Source organism: Callorhinus ursinus, unplaced genomic scaffold, assembly GCF_003265705.2.
Source record: "Callorhinus ursinus isolate GAN/ISIS: 27379988/994484 unplaced genomic scaffold, GSC_fseal_2.0 scaffold9, whole genome shotgun sequence".
NCBI lineage: Eukaryota > Metazoa > Chordata > Mammalia > Carnivora > Otariidae > Callorhinus > Callorhinus ursinus.
Window position 1 is genome coordinate 17,439,561 of NW_027397071.1, and position 21,126 is coordinate 17,460,686.

General features: G+C 36.1%; 1 protein-coding gene across 1 annotated transcript in view; it reads left to right on the forward strand.

Annotated features, from left to right (window-relative positions):
* The first annotated feature begins 8 nt into the window (after nt 1-8).
* SASS6 (SAS-6 centriolar assembly protein) overlaps nt 9-21,126 on the forward strand; it is a 52,336-nt gene continuing 31,218 nt past the window's right edge. Inside the window, exons 1-7 of the mRNA XM_025872276.2 lie at nt 9-222; nt 6,183-6,243; nt 8,066-8,145; nt 8,523-8,627; nt 9,532-9,703; nt 10,383-10,448; nt 11,307-11,426. Coding sequence (XP_025728061.1) covers nt 158-222; nt 6,183-6,243; nt 8,066-8,145; nt 8,523-8,627; nt 9,532-9,703; nt 10,383-10,448; nt 11,307-11,426 — 669 coding nt within the window. The 5' untranslated portion in view covers nt 9-157. The remainder of the gene's footprint in view (nt 223-6,182; nt 6,244-8,065; nt 8,146-8,522; nt 8,628-9,531; nt 9,704-10,382; nt 10,449-11,306; nt 11,427-21,126) is intronic.

The window sequence follows — 21,126 nt, forward strand, 5'->3', positions numbered from 1 at the left end:
AATCTCCCCCGCCTTCCCTCTGTTTCTGTTTCCCCGCCTCCTCAGCGGAAGCCGAGCGCCAAACTCAAATTTTAGCAGGACCCGGATTCCTTTAGGCTAGTTCCGTGGGCTGGGCCTGCTGGACTTTTCCGCTTACTGGCAGGGGCAGCGGACCAACATGAGCCAGGTTCTGTTCCAGGAGCTAGTCCCGCTGCAGGTGAAATGCAAAGACTGTGAGGAGAGGTGAGGTTCCGCGTTACCCCGTACCCGTGGGTGGCGGTTGGGGTCCGGCCAAGGCGGGGGGAGGGGGAAGATGGCGGCTCTGGCCAGTGGACACCGGTTTGCGGCTGGGTGTGTGGCCGGCGTCCCGGGACGCAGAGAGAGAGAGAGTCCCACTTGGAACCTAATGTTACCTCTCTCACCAAGTTGGCGGTTGCGGAAGGGCACAGGAGGGAGAGTATAAGCAAACAGCAAAAGTTAATTTCAAAAAAAAAAAAAAAAAAATTTTTTTTTTTTTTTAGTTCTGAACGGAATCGTGGAGATTATAGTCCTACTCTTTCTTTTTGACAGAGAAAGTTAATTTGTCGGGAGAAGTGAAGTAATTTACACGAGAACTCCGAACAAGTTCACGGCAGGGCCGGCGCAAGAACTCTGGCCTTGGCTCCCAGCCCTTTTTTCGCTCTTCTTTGAATTATATTGGAAGTAAATTTAAGCTTCAGCTTAAAAAAGTTTTTATGGTGTAGTGCCTTTACATTAGTTACTAAAAATAAGTTACGTTTATTATTAGTATCGACTAAAAACAGTAGAGGAAATGATAAATTTCATTCATTCATTTAACAAATATTGCTTATGGCAGAACACCTTGCTGGGTACTGGGGATATAGTGGTGAGGAAGAACAGTCCTTGTTTTCGTGGGGTTTACAGTCCAGTGGAGGAGGAAATAAAGGCCAGTCTCGCATAAAAACACAAAATTATGACTTTGACAAAAGTGGGGGCTTAACAGATTTGAACGGAAGTCAGGAGGTTTTGATTTTGTCTCCTTTCCGCCGCTCAGTAGCTGACTCTTAACCTTGTTTCCTCATTTGTAAAACTGGCATAAGGTGCTACGTACATAATATGAGGATCAAGTCTGAAAATGTCTGTGGAAACTAATAAGGTGTGGAAATGTGACGTTAAAAATGAAGGCATTGCTTTATTGAGTAATGTGTAGCTAGTACATAGTTCAGAATTAGGTCTCACATCAATCCGCAGGCCAGGCAAGGAGATGATACCAAAGCTAGCAGCTGCATGTGGAGATACTGTAGGGTATTTGAGTTCTTTTGTGCTGTCCAGTATGAGAGTCACATATGGTTATCGGACTTCTGAAATGGAGCTAATTCGGATTGACGTGTGGTAAGAGCAAAATGCGCATTGAGTTTTGAAGACTTACTAGGAAAAAGAATGTAAAATATCTCTATTTTTATGTTGATTGTAAAGATGACACTATTTTGGATATATTGAATATGTATAATGTTGGGTATAAATTACTAACAACAAATGTTAATAAATATATTCTGTATATCGTAAACTTGGGAAATTTATATTTGACATTGGATATATTCAAGAAAAATTACAATTAATTTACCTGTTCCTTTTAATTTTTTTAATGAAAATTTTAGAAAATTTGAAATTACATATTTGGCTCATATTTGTGGCCTCCATTGTATCTCTGTTGGACAGCAGTGTTCTAGAATAATTATAGAAATATAAAGGGGGGGAGCATCATTTCTTATTCCAATATTGGAACTCCTAGTTCTTCTCCATTTCATTATATTGCCATCACAGTTATCTTAAAACACATTGTCAACCTTTTTACTCTTGTTTAGAAACCTTTGGTATATTTCTGTCACCTGTAGCAGGGATCAGCAAGCGGGCCCATGGGCCAGGTGGCCTTCTGCCTGTTTAAGTAAAGTTTTATTGGAACACAGCCATTCTCATTTAAGAATTGTCTGGCTGTTTTTGTGCCATAAAGGCAGACATGAATAATTGTGACAGAGACCTTATGGCCTGCAAAGCCTAAAGTATTTACTGTCTGGCCCTTTGCAGAAAATATGCTGGCCCCTGACCCATAGGGAAAGCAGTCTAGGCTTTAGTTAAATATTCAAGACCAGTTCAGCTCAGCAAATATTTATGAATACATACTGTGTACCAGGAATTATCCTACGTGCTGAGATTGTCTGGCTTTCTCTCTCTTTATTTCCCTGCCTCCTGACAACAACAACAAAAACAATTTTCATTCTGGGCCTTAAGGAACTCACACTTTAATAGGGGAAACGAAAAAATCTTTGTGGAGAGGCAGCATAGCACAGGTTAAGAGTTCAGGGTCTGGAGCCAGATTATCTGGGTTTAAATCCCATTTCTGTCACTGATTTTGTACATTTTTTTCTTTGTGTCTCATCTTTAAATTAATGCTTATAAAAGTACCTGCCTCATGGGATAATTAGGAGCATGAAATCAGCTAATAACATACAAAGTGCTTAGAACAGTGCCTGAAGCACAATAAGCATTCACTAAACAATTATTAAAGTGTGATGAATGCGTGGAGTGACATCAATATACTAAAGTCATAAAGAAGAAGGAACTTCAGTGGAAGCTCTCCCTCAGAGAACTCTGGAGGGAAGAATGCAGAATTTTGAAGCCCATGGTTTGACACCAACCTCTTTTTTCATTTTTGTTTTAGAATTTCTTTTTCCCATATACTAGTCATACAAGACTACTTATCCCTTGAATGTACCTGATACTCTCTCAATACCATACTTTTATTCCTGCTCTTCTTCCTGCCTCAAGTGCCTTTTTTTTCCCCATAACCTTCAAGGTCTGTCTTCAATCCCTTCACTGTAAGGACCTTTTCAAAGTTGCCCAAGTTGAAATTAATTGCCCTATTCATTTATTAGATAACATAGTGTAAGTGAAAGGTCTGAGTTCTAATTTGGGCTCTGTAAGGTGACTTTAACCAAGTTTGTAACTGTGCACCTCAGGTTCTTCCTTTGTAAGACAGACGTAACTATTTACTTAGGAAGATTGTTGTTAAATAAGGTATATGTAAAGCACCCGGTAGATACTCAGTAGTGTGGGTGCTCAGTGTTAGTAACCCTTCCCTTCCTTCTCTTGAAGCACTAAAATACAATCAGAAGCAAGTCTGGATAGAGTCATTTAATCTGATTTGAGGACATGGACCATGTTTATTTCTGTTTGTATCCCTAGTATCCAGCATACTTCGTGGCTTAGAGTAGCTTTTATTTGTTTGAATTGAAAGGTTCAGGTCACAGCTTCTAGGTGGTGGAGGTGGGCTAGAATCCAGTTCTGCTAATGCCAAATCTAACTGGTAGGGAGGATGTTATGTGAATTTATGCATTGTTCAGAGTATGACATTTATTTTCAGAAATAGCATTTTTTATGAGTTTTTTTATTTTATATTTTTCCTATGACAACCGTTATAATGGAGAAAATAAGATTGTGATTTCAGATACTATATTTTCTGAAAGCTCAGGTTTTTCTACGATATACTTTGGGGCAGGAGGGAGAGGTTTAATCTATGGGCCTTTCCTCCTCTCTTTTTCTCCCAAGACTAATGCATTATAGACATTTGGAATATATGCAACAATATCATTAATATGCTTCTTAAATTTATTAATGTGATTCTTCCGGTACAATCTAAAGAATACTTTGCTAAATGACTTCTTGATTTTTTTTAAAACAAATTTATCAAGTATGACATGAAAGCGTATGTAGACATTGGGGAGGGTATGTGCTATGGTGAGCGCTGTGAATTGTGCAAGACTGTTGAATCACAGATCTGTACCTCTGAAACAGATAATGCAATATATGTTAAGAAAAAAAAAAAGATAGCAGGAGAAGAATGAAGGGGAGTAAATCGGAGGGGGAGACGAACCATGAAAGACGATGGACTCTGAGAAACAAACTGAGGGTTCTAGAGGGGAGGGGGTGGGGGGATGGGTTAGCCTGGTGATGGGTATTAAAGAGGGCACATTCTGCGTGGAGCACTGGGTGTTATGCACAAACAATGAATCATGGAACACTACATCAAAAACTAATGATGTAATGTATGCCGATTAACATAACAATAAAAAATTTAAAGTAAAAAAAAAATGTATGTTACCATAAAAAGTTATCTACTGCAGTGTCACATCCCCTGTGGCAGTATGTTTTAGAAAAAACTTCAAGACAAAAACCAAACATAATGACAATGTAGATCTGAAAATGTCCTCACAAACCTAACTCAATTCACTTATCGTACAAATTAGGAAATTAAAAGTTTTTTTCCCCCAAGAATACTTAATTTTTTTTTTTTAAAGATTTTATTTATTTGCCAGAGGAGAGAGCAAAAGCACATGTGCACAAGCAGGGGGAGTGGGAGAGGGACTAGATCCGAGGACCCTGGGATCATGACCTAAGCCTAAGGCTTAACCGACTGAGCTACCCAGGTGTCCCAAGAATATGTCATTTAAGTAGAGTTAGAGTAGAAATCTAATCTGTTTCACATATATTACGCTAGATAATAGAAAAATAGAAAAACATTTTCTTGTTCTAAAAATAATTCTTCTTGGAGGTGCCTGGGTGGCTCAGTTGGTTAAGCGACTGCCTTCGTCTCAGGTCATGACCTCAGGGTGCTGGGATCGATCCCCACATCCAGCTCCCTGCTTGGCGGGAAGCCTGCTTCTCCCTTTCCCACTCCCCCTTGCTGTCTCTCTCTCTGTCAAAGAAATAAATAAAATCTTAAAAAAATAAAATAAAATTGATTCTTCCTGGGGACGCCTGGGTGGCTCAGTCGTTAAGCGTCTGCCTTCGGCTCGAGTCATGATCCCAGGCTGTTGGGATCGAGCCCTCCATCGGGCTCCCTGCTCAGCAGGAAGCCTGCTTCTCCCTCTCCCACTCCACCTGCTTGTGTTCCCTCTCTCGCTGTCTCTCTCTCTCTGTCAAATAAATAAATAAATAAAATCTTTAAAAAAAAAAAAATTCTTCCTTTCTGTGGTATTTGCCAGTGCTGCTTGTTCTTTTTCAGATAACAGAAGTTATGGTAACCTTATCATCTGGTAACCTCATCATGCTAAGATTTAGCATCCAATCATATGTTCAATAGGAAATTTAACTAAAATGACATAAAAAGCCAAAATAAAAATTTTAAGTTGTAGCATAAAAAAATCTGGACAATTGAATCTGGCTTTGCTCAACTATTACCTAATTTTTCCAACGCTTGGTTGCTAGGTCTATACTTTTTACTTCTGCAGTAGATAAGTAACAGAATGTGGGAAAAATTTAAAACACATCTTAAGATGTTTAAGAATAGCTTAAAATTGAACAAATTCTATTTGTTTACTTTTGTTTCCTACACATCAGGGAAAGACCATTGTTTTTTAATTCTAGCAGAATATAGAACTTTTGTGCAGAGATGTTTTTTCACCAATTTTTCCCTTTATTTCCTTGATCATTTAAACATCTTTGCTCAGTTTAATTAATGGTTATGAGCACCTTGATTTATATGCCTCTGTCTGATACTGAATTCTCTAAGATGCAGTAGAGAATGTGGAAAGCTATGATTTCTTTTGGAGTTTAGAGTTACTCTAGGTTAAGGTGGATAATAAACTGACATACAAGGTATTGCACAAGGACTATATTGAGCAGATGTAGTTGGTGGATTTTGTGTATGTATAAGGGAGGGGAATGTGTTATCTTACTTCCTGGATTGTAAACATTCCATGTATTCCAATACTGCTTCACATTTTAAGTTTTTCAAATGGAATCTCATAAATCAATTTGATCATTTGAATTGGTAATTATTTTTAATGTGGAAAGTTGTTATTGATGGTTTGTTTGGCTTTCAGTAGATGCTATTTTAGAATCCGGGCAGTAGGTTATATTCCAGACTAGTAATGGGAATTCCACATTGTTTATCTCATTTAATTCTCACAACAGTCCCATTTTACAGGAGAGAAAAATATAATCTCTGGTTAAAAACCTGATTAGTTACTAGTGGAAGAACAGAAACTTAAACTTCAAAACTGGTATGCTTCCCAAATATCCTTTCATAACTTAGGGAACACCTGTGCACAATCTTGCAGCTTAAGACTGAAAACTTCAGCTGATACAAATGACAGTGCTAACTCATGATTGTTTCTGACAATTGGGTATATCTTTTCATATAGGAGAGTGAATGTTAGAGTGAGCATTGAACTACAATCAGTTTCCAATCCAGTTCACAGAAAGGTTGGTATTAATTTCTTTTGAAATATTTTCATTTTTTTTGAAATGGAATTTCTATGCGTTATAATTATTTTTGTTCTTTAAGAATGTGAGATCTTTTGTTACACCAGCTTGCTTTTTAGTTTTGGGCCAGTTTGTAACTTGCAAATCTGGGCTGATAGAATCTACTAGGACAACAACTGAGAGATTATTATACCATAATGTTTCTTTCTTCTTCTTTTTTTTTTTAAGATTTTATTTATTTATTTGAGGGGGGTTAGGAGTGTGTGTGGGGGGAAGGGGCAGAGGGGGAGAGAGAGAGAGTCTCAAGCAGACTCCTCGGTGAGCATGCCCAACTCAGGGCTTGCACTCACAACCCTGAAATTATGACCTGAGCCAAAATCAAGAGTTAGATGCTCCACTGACTGAGCCACCCAGGTGCCCCTATATCATCTGTTTCTAAAGCATACAGGAAGGATTGGGGATTGGGAGAATTGGGGGTTAGGTTTGCCCAATGCACTTATACGTTGCTAGGATATATATTGCTACCCTGTAGAATTGGCATTTCATGTTGTACATGTGAGGATAGAATGAGTTGAAGCGCTGCAGGGAGATATTTTTGAATCTTTGCCTTTTGAAGGGAGGCATTTAGAGCATCAGTCCTATATGATCTTCATAAGTATGAGTCATTAGTGATATTGATACAGACAAGATGACTAAGAAATACAGCATCTGTTTTCTCTGTGTCATAGCTTTCCCTAAACATGACATTCAAGAACCTTGTACTATTAGTAGTAGCTTCAGTTTTTTTATAGCATCTTGGGGTGAATTTCAAGAAGTACTTCTGTAGAAGCTGCCTTTAGGCAGGACATTCTGAGTCAGAGCAAATACCTAGATTGCTAATTTTCTGGAGTAGAGATTATATGTTACATTTTTTACATGTTATTCCTTAGGTCTGTTATACCTCTTCATTTTCTAGCTCTACCCATAAGTGGTTTAGATTTTTCTAGGACCCTAGCAGTTCCTCAGTAGCCACGAGTAGATTTTATTTCAAGGTGGAAGCTTATTCTCAACCTGAATGCTGATTCGTTCTTCTGTTAGGCCTCCGTCATCTTGTTGCTATGCCTGTTTTCTTTATATCAGTGTTCTGATACGTACTTTGGTACGTAATTTCTGTGTACTTCTCTGTCAGCATTAGCTGCTGTCATGTTCTGCCATACTGTAAATTTATGTAGAAAATGGTCTTTATGAAAGATATTCACTTAATGTAAAACTGAAAACAGATTGAGTTCCATGTCACTGGCCACCTGGAGTAGGAGAGAATAGGCCCTTAGAAAGAAGCCCTGGCAACATGTTACTTGATACCCCTGTCTTCTGCCCGAGAGAAAAATGCTCCTTTTCTAGGATACATGATTGCTTGTCATTTCAGCTGATATATTGCCACTTTTGAAATATCAGACAATTAACTTACGGGAAACTGAAAATATAATTGAATATGATGTGGTCAGTGGTAGAATGTTTTTATCATGCTATAGTGCAGCAAGGACTGGTTCTCAGTTTTCCTAAGCCTCTAATAGGATGGTATTCCTCAACTTGCAACTCCTACCATTTAACTAGTTTTTATAGACCCCCACATGGCTCTCAAGGAACAGAGTATCTACTCCTGTTTAAGATTCTTAAGTCTCTTAAAGACTAATGAAAACCCAGCTGCACCAGAAAACAAAGTCATCTGAAGTATATTGGTGATACATTGTTGTTACTGGATAATTTCACTTCTAAGAAGGAAGAAATTACTCTAAAAGACTGATCTATTGAAAACATTAAAAAATAACAATCTTTCTTTTAGGATTTAGTTATCCGTCTGACTGATGATACTGATCCATTTTTTCTGTATAACCTTGTTATATCTGAGGAAGATTTTCAGAGGTAACTAAATTTATTTTTCCGTTTTTATATTTAATCTAGGAAATAAATTTTATTGATGTATTGGTAGTATTCTCTTTGAAATGCAGCCTATTAGGAACATTTAGGTATTTTGAGAATACTGGACTGCTTATACTATAATTATTCGGGATGTTTTTGAAAGTAAATATTTCATAGCTTATCAGAATTCTGCTTAAAACAGCTCAGATTTGGAGCTTTAGCTAAATATATTGACCTTTTCCCTCCCATTGAATAAATTCTTAAAAACAGTTCTCTAGTTCTTGATTATAGTGGATATTTGGTAAATAAAAAAAGAATATTTTAGGGTTTTAATTAAAGATAGTAATTAAATTTTTAAAAAATCTCTTTTTTCTGTATAGCTTAAAATTCCAGCAAGGCCTTTTGGTAGACTTCTTAGCTTTCCCACAAAAATTTATAGATCTCCTTCAGCAATGTACTCAAGAACATGCCAAAGAAATTCCAAGGTAAGTCTCATAAGAGCACTACGTCATTAAAATTCTCTCAAGAGAAACTCTTCTTTGTAAGACAAATTGATGGCAAAATATTTTCTATGTGTTGTAAGTACTCCTGTCTATTTTTAACTGGGTTTAGGGCTATTAAATATCAAATTTTAAGGAATCATGGTTAAAATCAGAATATTTACCCCTTAATTTTCATGTCTTGACAGAGTCATTAAAGCTATCTGAAATATTTAACAGCATCAAGTATATGATTTTATAATGAACTTGGATAAGAGGAATAAGATTTTGTGTTTATATGTGTATATTCATGTTTGTGTGATGCTAAAGCCTGATCCTTTCATTGTAAAGTTCACTAACCTTTTATCTATTGGGTTCATCAATTGATGATTGTTGTTTGAATCAATTATTTCGTTAGGAACTACAAAGTTATGCGTGTCTAATTCTGTCATTCTTTTTATATTTATTAGGTATAATTCTTTTATAAAGAAGAACTTTTCCTCATCAGTTTGGGCTATTTGATTACTATGGAAAGGAAAGGATAAATGCTTAATTCTTTTAAATTGTCAATGTTTAGAATAAGGAGTTGTTACTCTAGTTACCTTTGTGTTTTCTATCGGTTTTCGGTTTTTTTATTTTTCTACTGTGTCTTTCATTGTGAACTCATGGACATTTGTATATTCACTGTATTTCAGTGAATCCTTTTTCTATTTCTTGCTCAATTTTTCCATTTTACTCTTAGTTTATCCAGTTTTACCATTGGGAGTCCTTTTATATTGGCCCCTGGGATTCCAATATGCCTTCTTTCCCAATGCTTCTAAGCATCAGTGATTCACTGGAGCTTATGATTCAGTGGGAGAATTTCACTATCTCATAAGTGTTGTTATATTGTGACACTTTCTTTTCAAAGGTTTTTGCTACAGTTAGTTTGTCCAGCACCTCTTTTGGATAACTCACCTGCCTTTTTAAATGTGGTAGAGACAAATCCTTTTAAGCATCTTACACACCTCTCGCTAAAACTTTTACCTGGAAATGATGTGGAAATAAAGAAGTTTTTAGCTGGCTGTTTGAAATGTAGCAAGGTAAGATTTAAATTTAAGTTATTCTTTTAAAAATAAGTACCAAAAGTCTCTGATAAGTCACTGAGGAGTTATAGTGCTATTTTTGTTTTCAGAATAAAGTATTGTTAAAGATGTCTAGTAAGTTTTTATAATATGTAAGGAATTTATTTTTACTTTATTTTTTTTTTCCATTTAATCAAGATACAGTGAGGGTAGAACTGGGCCAAAAATTAAAAAACTAGGTCCCATGGCTTTTATTAATTTTCTGTAATCTGGATAGGTCACTTAAACTGTTTTATCATTGTTTTATCAGCTGATAGATAAGTATGGAAATACCTACTACCCTATTACATCTGTCTCAAATGAGGAAAAAGATATGAAAGTGTCTTGAGAATTACAAAGGTGCTCTATAATTTTATATGGTTTATGGAGCAAGAAAACAACATTAGGATGCCTCTTCATAGTTTTCATAAAGACTTTTTAGTCAAATGCTATAGATTAGTGCATCTCAGATTTTAATGGTATACAAATCCTCTAGAGATCTTCCTCATTCTGATTGTGAATCAGAAGGTCTGAAGTGGAACCCAAAATTCTGCATTTTTTAGCAAACTCTCAGGGTGATGCTGATGCTATACTTTGAGTAGCACAGCTACAGATGATTAAATTGTAAACTGCATAATTTTATTGTTTTTATAAATAGGAAGAAAAATTATCATTGATGCAATCACTAGATGATGTTACTAGGCAACTGAATTTCACACAAAAGGTAATTCAGATTTCATTTTGTTTTTGTGATTCCTCCAAACACTGGCTCTGAATTGCTTCTCGAATCCTATCCAGGCTTTTGTGTATTATTTTTTTAAAGCATGTTCCTTTGAATTCCCTCTCCTTTTTGCCACCTTTCCCCTATCAGCAAATTATCTTAATCTGATTGCTTTCTCTGATAGTTGATTCCATCCAAATGTTTCTGTTACCTTCAATATAAAACACATTCCTTTCAGGTCTTCATTAAATAATATATAGTACCTGTCACATGTTAGTTCTTTGCTCTTTTATTCACCTCACTCCTGTCTAAAATGATGTTTCATTTCATATCTTCTAAACCTTTCCCTTCTATACCTGTGTTAATGACTTATTCTGATAGGCTTATTATCATTTCAGTCATAGCTACTACCTTTTTGCCCTTAGTTCTTGAAACTGAAGACCACATCTGATAAGTGGCATGGCTTCAGGCAGAAATTGTCCTGTACAACATAGCCCATCTAGGAAATCTATGTTACTAGGTTTGATATGTATAAGTGAACCACTCCATATAACTGACTTGCCCTACCCTGGGTTGCTTTATTTCTTAATGTCAGAGGAGAGGATTAGGTAGTGAAGAGCCAGATTTAACTAAAAGGTTAAAGATAGTTAAGCTTGACTTCTGGGCCATGTTAGCTCTAAAATTCTTTTATTCTAATCTTGATTTCCTCAAATTAAAAAAAAAATCTGTGTAGGAAAAGGCTTTGAGTATTTTGGAAAGCTGTGATTCCTTTTCTTTAATATCCTTTGTAAATATTGCCATGTTCTAAGCTAATAACATTCACAAGACTGTCTTAATATTTTGTGTTGAACTCTAATACAGACATTATCAGAAAAAATCCAAGAATTAGATAAGTTGCAGAATGAATGGGCATCACATACAGCTGCACTGTCAAATAAACATTCCCAGGAACTGACAAATGAGAAAGAAAAGGCCTTGCAGGTATGAACATTAAAGAAAATAGAAAATTATTTTGTTGCTGCTGTTAGTCATTTTGTTAGTTATAAAAGTAATATATGCTTGCTTTAATATGTTCAAACATTACAGAAGTATATAAAAAAAATGTTGCTCATTAAAAGTCTTATTACCTAGAGGTAATTTATAAACATTTTGATATGTGCCTTTCCAGACTTTTCTCTTTATATGTAAATAATGTGTCCTTTGTAAATATTTATTCATATTTATAAATTTAGAAATATGTAAATTATATATTTGTATACACATAGTGGATTTTGGTTGTATTCTATGCTAATGAGGTCCCACAGTATATATTGATTGTAACTTTTTTCACCTAACATGACATCATAGGTCATTCTTTATCAGTTCAGATATTCTTTTTTAGTGGCTGCGTAGTATTCATTATTTGGGTATAACATAAATTAGCTACTTACCCAACTGGTGGACATTTAAATGCTTCAGTATTTTGGCTGACGCAAATAAACTACAGTGAACATTCTTTGTTCCTAGAAGTGAGATTGCAATATACCTATATAAGATACTAATGGATATTGCAAATTTGCTAGCCAGAAAGGTTGTACCAAATCTAAAAGATAGTGTATGACATTACTTATTTCTCCATATTCTTTTTTTCATTTTTATTAAGTTTTTAATTTTAATTCCAGTATAGTTAACATACAGTGTTGTATTAGTTTCAGGTGTATGATATAGTAATTCAACAATAATATACATTACTGAGTGTTCATCGTAAGTGTACTCTAATCTCCATCACTTGTTTTACCTATTCCCCCACCCCATGCCCTTGCGCACATAACCATCAGTTTATTCTCTACAATTAAGAGTCTCTTTCTTGGTTTGTCTTTTTTTCTTTGTCCATTTGCTTTTTTTTCTGAAATTCCACATATGAGTGAAATCATATGGTATTTGTCTTTCTCTGATTGACTTATTTTGCTTAGTCTTATACTCTAGCTCCATCCATGTTGTTGCAAATGGCAAGATTTCATTATTTTTTATGGCTGAATAGTATTCTACATATATATATAGAATATATATATTCTATATATATATTCTATATATATAATGGGATATAATATATATAATGGGATGTATGTATATATGTATATACATATATGGAATATATATATTTATATTATATCCCATATATATAATGGAATATATGTATATATGTATACACACACACACACACACACACACAAACAACCCACATCTTCTTTATCCATTCATCTATTGGTAGACTCTTGGGCTGCTTCCATAATTTGGCTATTTTAAATAATGTTGCAATAAACATAGGGTGAATTAGTGTTTTTTGTATTCTTTGGGTAAATACCCCATAGTGTGATTACTGGATAGTAGGGTAGTTCTATTTTTTTTTTTAACTTTATTTTCTTTAGTAATCTCTACACCCAATCTGGGGCTCAAACCCACGACCCTGAGATCAAGAGTCACACGTTCTTCTGACTGAGCCAGCCAGGAGCCCTTATGGGTAGTTCTTTTTTTTTTTTTTTTTTAATTTTTTTTATTTTTTTGACAGAGAGAGACACAGCGAGAGAAGGAACACAAGCAGGGGGAGTGGGAGAGGGAGAAGCAGGCTTCCCGCTGAGCAGGGAGCCTGATATGGGGCTTGATCCCAGGACCCTGGGATCATGACCTGAGCTGAAGGCAGACGCTTAACCAACTGAGCCACCCAGACGCCCCATGGGTAGTTCTATTTTTAATTTTTTAAAGATTATTTATTTATTTATTTTAGAGAGTGAGAGAGAGAGAATGAGCAGGGAAAGCGGCAGAGAGAGGGGAGAAGCAGACTCCCTGCTAGGAGCCCGATGTGGGTCTCAATCCCAGGACACTGGGATCATGACCTGAGCCGAAGGCAAATGTGTAACCTGCTGACCACCCAGGTGCCCTTCTATTTTTAATTTTTTGAAGAACCTCCATACTGTTCCACAGCAGCTGCACCAGTTTACATGAGGTGTATGAGGGTTTCTTTTTCTCCACATCCTCACCAACACTTGTTTCTTGTGTTTTTTTTTTATTGTAACCATTCTGACAGGTGTGAGATGATAGCTCATTGTACTTTTGATTTGCATTTCCCTGATGGTGATATTGAGCATCTTTTCATTTGTCTGTAGGCCATCTGTGTCTTCTCTGGAGAAATGTCTGTTCATGTGTTCTGTCCGTTTTTTTCACTGGATTGTTTGTTTTATTGGCATTGAGTTGTATCAGTTCTTTGTGTATTTTTGCTAGCTTTTTATCAGATATGTCCTTTGCAAATATTTTCTATTCAATAGGTTGCCTTTTAGTTTTGTTAATTGTTCCTTTCACTGTGCAGAAGCTTTTTATTTTTATTTATTTATTTTTAAAATGTCATTTCCTTTTATAAAGATTTTTATTTATTTATTCATGAGAGACAGAGAGAGAGAGGCAGAGGGAGAAGCAGGCTCCCAAGGAGCAGGGAGCCTGATGTGGGACTCGATCCCAGGACTCTGGGATCATGACCTGATGTGAAGGCAGACGCTTATCCATCTGAGCCACCCAGGCGCCCCAGAAGCTTTTTATTTTGATGTAGTCCCAATAGTTTATTTTTGCTTTTCTTTCCCTTGCCTCAGGAGATATATCTGGAAGAATGTTGCTATGGCCAGTGTCAGAGAAATTACTGCCTGTGCTCTCTTCTAGGATTTTTATGGTCTCAGGTCTCACATTTAGGACTTTAATCCATTTAGAGTTTATCTTTGTGTATGGTGTAAGAAAGTGGTTCAGTTTCCTTCTTTTGCATGTACCCGTCCATTTTTCCCAATACCATTTGTTGAAGAGACTATCTTTTTCCCATTGCCTATTACTGCCTCTTTTCTCAAAGATTAATTGACCATATAATCGTGTGTTTGTTTTGGACTTTCTGTCCTGTTCTCTTGTTCTGTGTGTCTATTTTTGTGCCAATACCATACTGTTTTGATCACTACAGCTTTGTAATATAACTTGAAGTCTGGAATTATGATACGTCCAGCTTTTTTTTTTCTTCTAGATTGTTTTGGCTATTTGGAGGCTTTTGTGCCTTCATACAAATTTTTGGATTATTCTAGTTCTGTGAAAAATGCTGTCGTATTTTGATGGGGATTACATTAAATGTGTAGATTGCTTTGGGTAATGTGGACATTTTAACAGTATTTGTTCTTCTAGTCCATGAGCATGGAATATCTTTCCATTTGTTTCTGTCAGTTTTAGTTTCTTTCATCAATGTTTTATAGTTTTCAGAGTATAGGTCTTTTACTTCCTTGGTTAAATTTATTCCTAGGTATCTTATTTTTGTACAATTACAAATGGGATTACTTTCTTAATTTCTCTTTCTGTTGCTTTATTATTAGTGTATAGAAATGCAATGGATTTCTATACATAGATTTTGTATACTATGATCTTAATGAATTCATTTATTCTAGTAACTTTTGGTGGAGGTTTTAGAGTTTTCTATATATAGTATCATGTCATCTGCAAATAGTGAAAATTTTATTTCTTCCTTACCAATTTGGATGCTTTTTGTTTCTTTTTCTTGTCTGATTTCTGTGGCTAAGACTTCCAGTGCTATGTTGAATAAAAGTGGTGAGAGTGGACATCCTTGTGTTGTTCCTGATCTTAGGGGGAAAACGTTTTTCCCCATTCAGGATGATGTTAGCTGTGGGTTTTTCATAAATGGCCTTTATTATGTAGAGGTATGTTCCCTCTAAATGTACCTTGTTGAGGGTTTTTATCATGAATTGATGTACTTTGTCAAATGCTTTTTCTGCATCTATTGAGATGATCATGTGGTTTTTATCCTTTGTTATTGATATGTATTAACATCGATTTTTGAATATTGATCCATCCTGGCAACCCAGGAATAAATCCCTCTTGATCATGGTGAATGATTTTTTTTTTAATGTATTTGAATTTGGTTTGCTACTATTTTGTTGGGGATTTTTGCATCTATGTTCACTAGGGATAGTGGCTTGAAGTTCTCTTTTTTTGTTGTGTCTTTATCTGATCCTGGTGTCGGGGTACTGCAGGCCTCCTAGAATGAATTTGGAAGTTTTCCTTTCTCTTTTATTTTTTGGAATAGTTTGAAAAGAATAGGTATTCACTCTTCTTTAAATATTTGGTTGACCTATGAAGCTGTCTGGTCCCGGGCTTTTGTTTGTGGGGAGATTTTTCATTACTGATTCAATTTCATTGCTGGTAATCGGTCTGAACTTTCTCTTTCTTCCTGAGTTTTTTTGGGAGGTTATATGCTTCTAGGAATTTATTCATTTCTTCTAGTTTGTCCAATTTGTTAGCATATAATTTTTCATAATTATGTTGTAACCCTTTGTACTTCTGTGGTGTTGGTTTTTCTCCTTTTTCTTTTTTTTTTTTTTTAAAAAGACACATTTATTCAGCGTCATGATCAGACTATTACATTTAGCAATCAACAGCATGGGTGCAAAAAAAAAAAATCTACATTAAAACCCTTTGTTGGAATGCTTTACACTTTCCACAGAACAGAAACTAAAATAACCTGTTATACAATTAGTCACAAATACAGTCCTCGAGTTTTTTGCCCATACACATGAGTATTGTCTAAAACATGTCTTCTTTGTAGCAGCTAGGCCCTGCCACCACTGTGCTTGGCTGAGTTCACAAATCTGTTGTAACCTGTAGCTTCCCTGTCACTTCTCTGGCTCTCCTCTCCTGCTAAGCTTTGTTTCCTGGCAGTATTAAAACCTTCTGCCACTGCCATAGCTACTGCTGCTGCTGGAACCACCATAGCCACCTTGGTTTCGTGGTTTGGCAAAGTATTGGCCTCCACCACCATAGGGGCCAGAGCTCCTGCCTCCAAAATTTCCTCCTTTCATGGGTCCAAAATTTGAGGATTGATTGTTGTAATTGCCAAAATCATTATAGCTTCCGCCACCTCCAAAGTTGCTTCCATCATTACCAAATCCGTTATAGCCATCCCCACTGCCACCATATCCACCACCACCTCGACTGCCACCAAAGCCACCTCGACCACTGAAGTTCCCTCCACGACCAAAGTTGTCATTCCCACCAAAACCACCTCCACGACCACCACCAAAGTTTCCAGAACCACTTCGACCTCTTTGGCTGGATGAAGCACTAGCCATCTCTTGCTTAGATAGGGCTTTCCTTACTTCACAGTTGTGGCCATTCACAGTATGGTATTTTTGAATGACAATCTTGTCTACAGAGTCATGGTCATCAAATGTTACAAAAGCAAAACCTCTCTTTTTGCCACTGCCTCGGTCAGTCATGATCTCGATCACTTCAATTTTCCCATACTGTTCAAAATAATCTCTTAGGTGATGTTCTTCAGTGTCTTCTTTAATGCCACCAACAAAAATCTTTTTCACAGTTAAGTGGGCACCAGGTCTTTGAGAATCTTCTCTTGAGACAGCCCTCTTTGGTTCCACAACTCTTCCATCCACCTTGTGTGGCCTTGCATTCATGGCTGCATCCACCTCCTCCACAGTGGCATACGTGACAAACCCAAAGCCTCTGGAGCGCTTGGTGTTTGGATCTCTCATTACCACACAGTCCGTAAGCGTTCCCCATTGCTCAAAATGGCTCCTCAGACTCTCATCGGTTGTTTCAAAGCTCAAACCTCCGATGAAGAGCTTCCGCAGCTGTTCAGGCTCTTTGGGAGACTCTGACTTAGACATGACGGCGGTGGGAGGGGAGACTTAAACGATGCTTACTCTGCGGCGTCCACGGGCAGAAAGGCGGTTTTTCTCCTTTTTCATTTCTGATTTTGAGTCCTCTTTTTTTTTTGATGAGTCTAGCTAAAGGTTTTTCGATTTTGTTGATCTTTTCAAAGAACCAGCTCCTGGTTTCATTGATTTGTCCTTTTTTTTTTTTTCCCCATTTCTGTGTCATTTATTTTTGTTATAATTTTTATTTCCTTCTGCTGGTTTTGGGTTTTGTTTATTCTTTGTCTGGCTCCTTTAGGTATAAGGTTAGGTTGTTTATTTGAGATTTTTCTTGCTTCTTGAGGTAGGCCAATATTGCTATAAACTTCCCTCTTAGAACAGCTTTTGCTGCCTCCTAAAGATTTTGAACAGTGTCTTCATTTTCATTTTTTTGCATGTATTTTTTGATAATCCTTTTTGATTTCTTGGTTGTCCTTTTCATTGTTTAGGAACATATTATTTAACCTGTCCATGTATCTGTACTCTTCCCAGATTTTTTTTTTGGGGGGGGTGATTGATTTCTAATTTCATAGCATTGTGGTCAGAAAAGATGAATGGAATGACTTTGATCTTTTTGAATTTGTTGAGGCTTGTTTTATGGTCTAAAGAATGTGTAGTCTGCTGTTTTCTGATGGAATGCTTTGTATATATCTATTAAATCTGTCATGTCAATGTGTCATTCAAAACCACTGTTTCCTTGTTGATATTCTGTTTTGATGATCTGTCCATTGATGTAAGTGGGATGTTAAAGTCCTTTACTATTACTGTATTACTGTCAATTCGCTCCTTTATGTTTGTTATTAGCTGCTTTATGTATTTGGGTGCTCCTCAGATATGTTGGGTGCATAAAATATATTTGGATGCATAAATATCTATAATTTTTATATCTTCTTGTTGGATTGTCTCCTTAATAATTACACAGTGTCCTTGTCTCTTGTTATAATTTCTTTTTTTCAAATTTTTATTTACATTCAAGTTAACATATAGTACATTATTGGTTTCAGGAGTAGAATTTAGTGATTCATCACTTACATATAACACTTAGTACTCATCATAACAAGTGCCCTCCTTAATACCCATCACCCACTTAGCCTGTCTGCCACCCAACTCTCTCCATCAACCCTCAGTTTGTTCTCTGTCACTAAGAGTCTCATGGTTTGCTTCCTTCTCTCTTTTTTTTTTTCTTCCCCTATGTTTATCTGTTTTGTTGGTAAATTGCTTATATGAACGAAATCATATGGTATTTGTCTTTTTCTGACCTATTTTGCTTAGGATAATACACTCTAGCTCCATCCATGTCATTGCAAATGGCAAGGTTTCATTCTTTTTGATGGCTGAATAATATTCCATTGTGTATATACGCCACATCTTCTTTATACATTCATCAGTTGGTGGATGTTTGCTCTCTTTCCATAGTATGGTTATTGTTGATAAGTTTTTGTTTTAAAGTGGAATACCAGTTTACACTGCCATTCTGAGGGTGTGTGATAATACGTTATAATCACACATTTTCATATATGTATTGACCACTTGGATATTCTCATGTGAAGTTCAAGAATACTCTTGCCTGTTTTCATCTTTAGCCCATTTTTATTTTTATTTATTTTTTTTAAAGATTATTTATTTAAGAGAGGGAAGGAGTGGTGCTCTATCCCAAGACCCTGGGATCATGACCTGAGCCAAAGGCAGACGCTTAACCAACTGAGCCACCCCGGTGCTCCTAGCCCATTTTTAAATTAGACTATTAGTGTTTTACCTATGGATTTGTAGGGATTTTTTTGTATGATCTGGACATGAGTCCTTTGTCAGACACATGCATTATGAATATTTTCTGTGTGTGGCTTGCCTTTTCATTTCTCTCTGGTGTAAAGTAGGCATAGTATATCTTTATTATGTATATTATAAACATTTTCTCCCAGGCTATCTTTGTCTTTTACTATTTACTGTTGCTTTTTGCCCTATATGGTTCTTTTTATTTGAATGTCATCAAATCTGTCAATCTCTGCTTTTATGGTTTAAAGCTTCATGTTTGGAAAGCCTCTGCCACCCAGGGTTATAAAATCTATTCCTTCAATATTTTCTTTTAATACTTTTACATTTTTTTTGTTGTATTTAACTTTTTAATCTGTTTGGGATATATTTTTGTGGAGTACAGTATGAGATAGGTATTTTTTGACATAAAGTCAGTCATTTGTTCCAATACCATATATTCCACTGATTTAAAATGCAACTTTTTTTAAAGATTTTATTTATTTATTTGACAGAGACACAGTGAGAGAGGGAACACAAGCAGGGGGAGTGGGAGAGGGAGAAGCAGGCCTCCTGCCGAGCAGGGAGCCCGATGTGGGGCTCGATCCCAGGACCCCGGGATCATGACCTGAGCCGAAGGCAGATGCTTAATGACAGCCACCCAGACACCCCTAAAATGCAACTTTTAATATATTCTAAATTTCTTTGTATATTTAAGCTTGTTTCTGGAGTGTTGGGGAGAACTAATATCTTTCAGATTTTCTAACCCAATAGAATATCTTTTCATTTATTCAGGTCTTATTAAAAACAGGCTTATAGTTTGCTTTTTATTTCCCTCTGACTTCTTTCCTTTTTTTTTTTTACAGTTCTTACTAAATATGCCTAGAGATTTTATAGTTTTTTGCTGTATAAATTGGACCATCTATGTCCCAGCATTGTGATTAATTTTGATTGTTGTTGTGCATTAATGTTGTATTCATTAATTGTACATTATATTTACAGATTCTGATAGTTTTAGAACTGATTGTCTTAGGTTTTTCAGGTAAATATATAATGTATAAAAATGGTAATTTATGTTTTTTGTTTTTAAGATTAGTGTCTTTTTTTTCTTGTACAGAAAAATGCCAAATAGTAGTGAATCCTTTCCTCGTTCTATTCTTTTTTTGGTAAATAACTTAAAATATCTCATCTTTAAGAATCATGTTTGCTCTGCATTGGAGAAAGTTTTCTTTTGTTCTATGTCCTGAGAGTTAAAGAGTGCTAAGTCAGATGTGATTTTGGGGGATTTAATCAAATAATCATGTCATTTTTTCCACTTTTATCTAATGTTATGATAATGGATTTTATTTTATTTATTTTTAGAGAGAGAGCTTGTGCATGTGGGGAGGGGGGTGGTAGTGGAAGGGGCAGAGGGAGAGGGAGAGAGAATCTCAAGCAGGCTCCATGCTCAGTGCAGAGCCTGATGCAGGGCTCAATCTCATGACCCTGAGATCGTGACCTGAGCTGAAATCAAGAGTCAGACACTTAACTGACTGAGCCACCCAGGTGCCCTATAGGCAGAGATTTGAAAATTTTAGTGTGTATCAGAATCACCTGCAGTGAACAGAGTAGAAAATGTAAATGTTGAGTCCTATCCCTCATACTTCTTTCTTTTTTTTAAACAAAAACTCCAAAATACTAATGATCACTAGGATAAAACCAGTCCTTTTTTATTGCCTTTATTGCCTTCAGTGTGTTTGATTACCTTCTTCAACAGTTACATTAGCATCTTTTCCAGTTTACTCTTTATTCTTCTTGATTGCTCCTTCAGTGTTTTCTTCCCACGTTGCATTTTCAGTCTTTTGTGGACTTTTTCTGTTTTTCTCTTTTATTCCCTTCTCTCCTCCTTTCCATTTTTCAAAAAATGAGAGAATTTTAAAGTAATTATGTAAAATTCCCCAAGTATTTTATGAGGGAGACATTCCCCTGTTCTTGTAATAATTTTTAAATAGGTACAACTTTTTTGGAATGCAGTTTTGGAACTATATCAAGTTTTGTATTTGTTTACTTTTTTGGCTTCTTTCTTTTTAACTAGGCTCCACAGCCAAGATGGAGCTAAACTGACTGAGTCCCCCAGGTGCCCCTGTTCACATTTTTTGACCTATAATTGATCATAAGGAAATAATCTGAATTTTGGATGTATGCCTGTATACAAAAGCAATCATAGT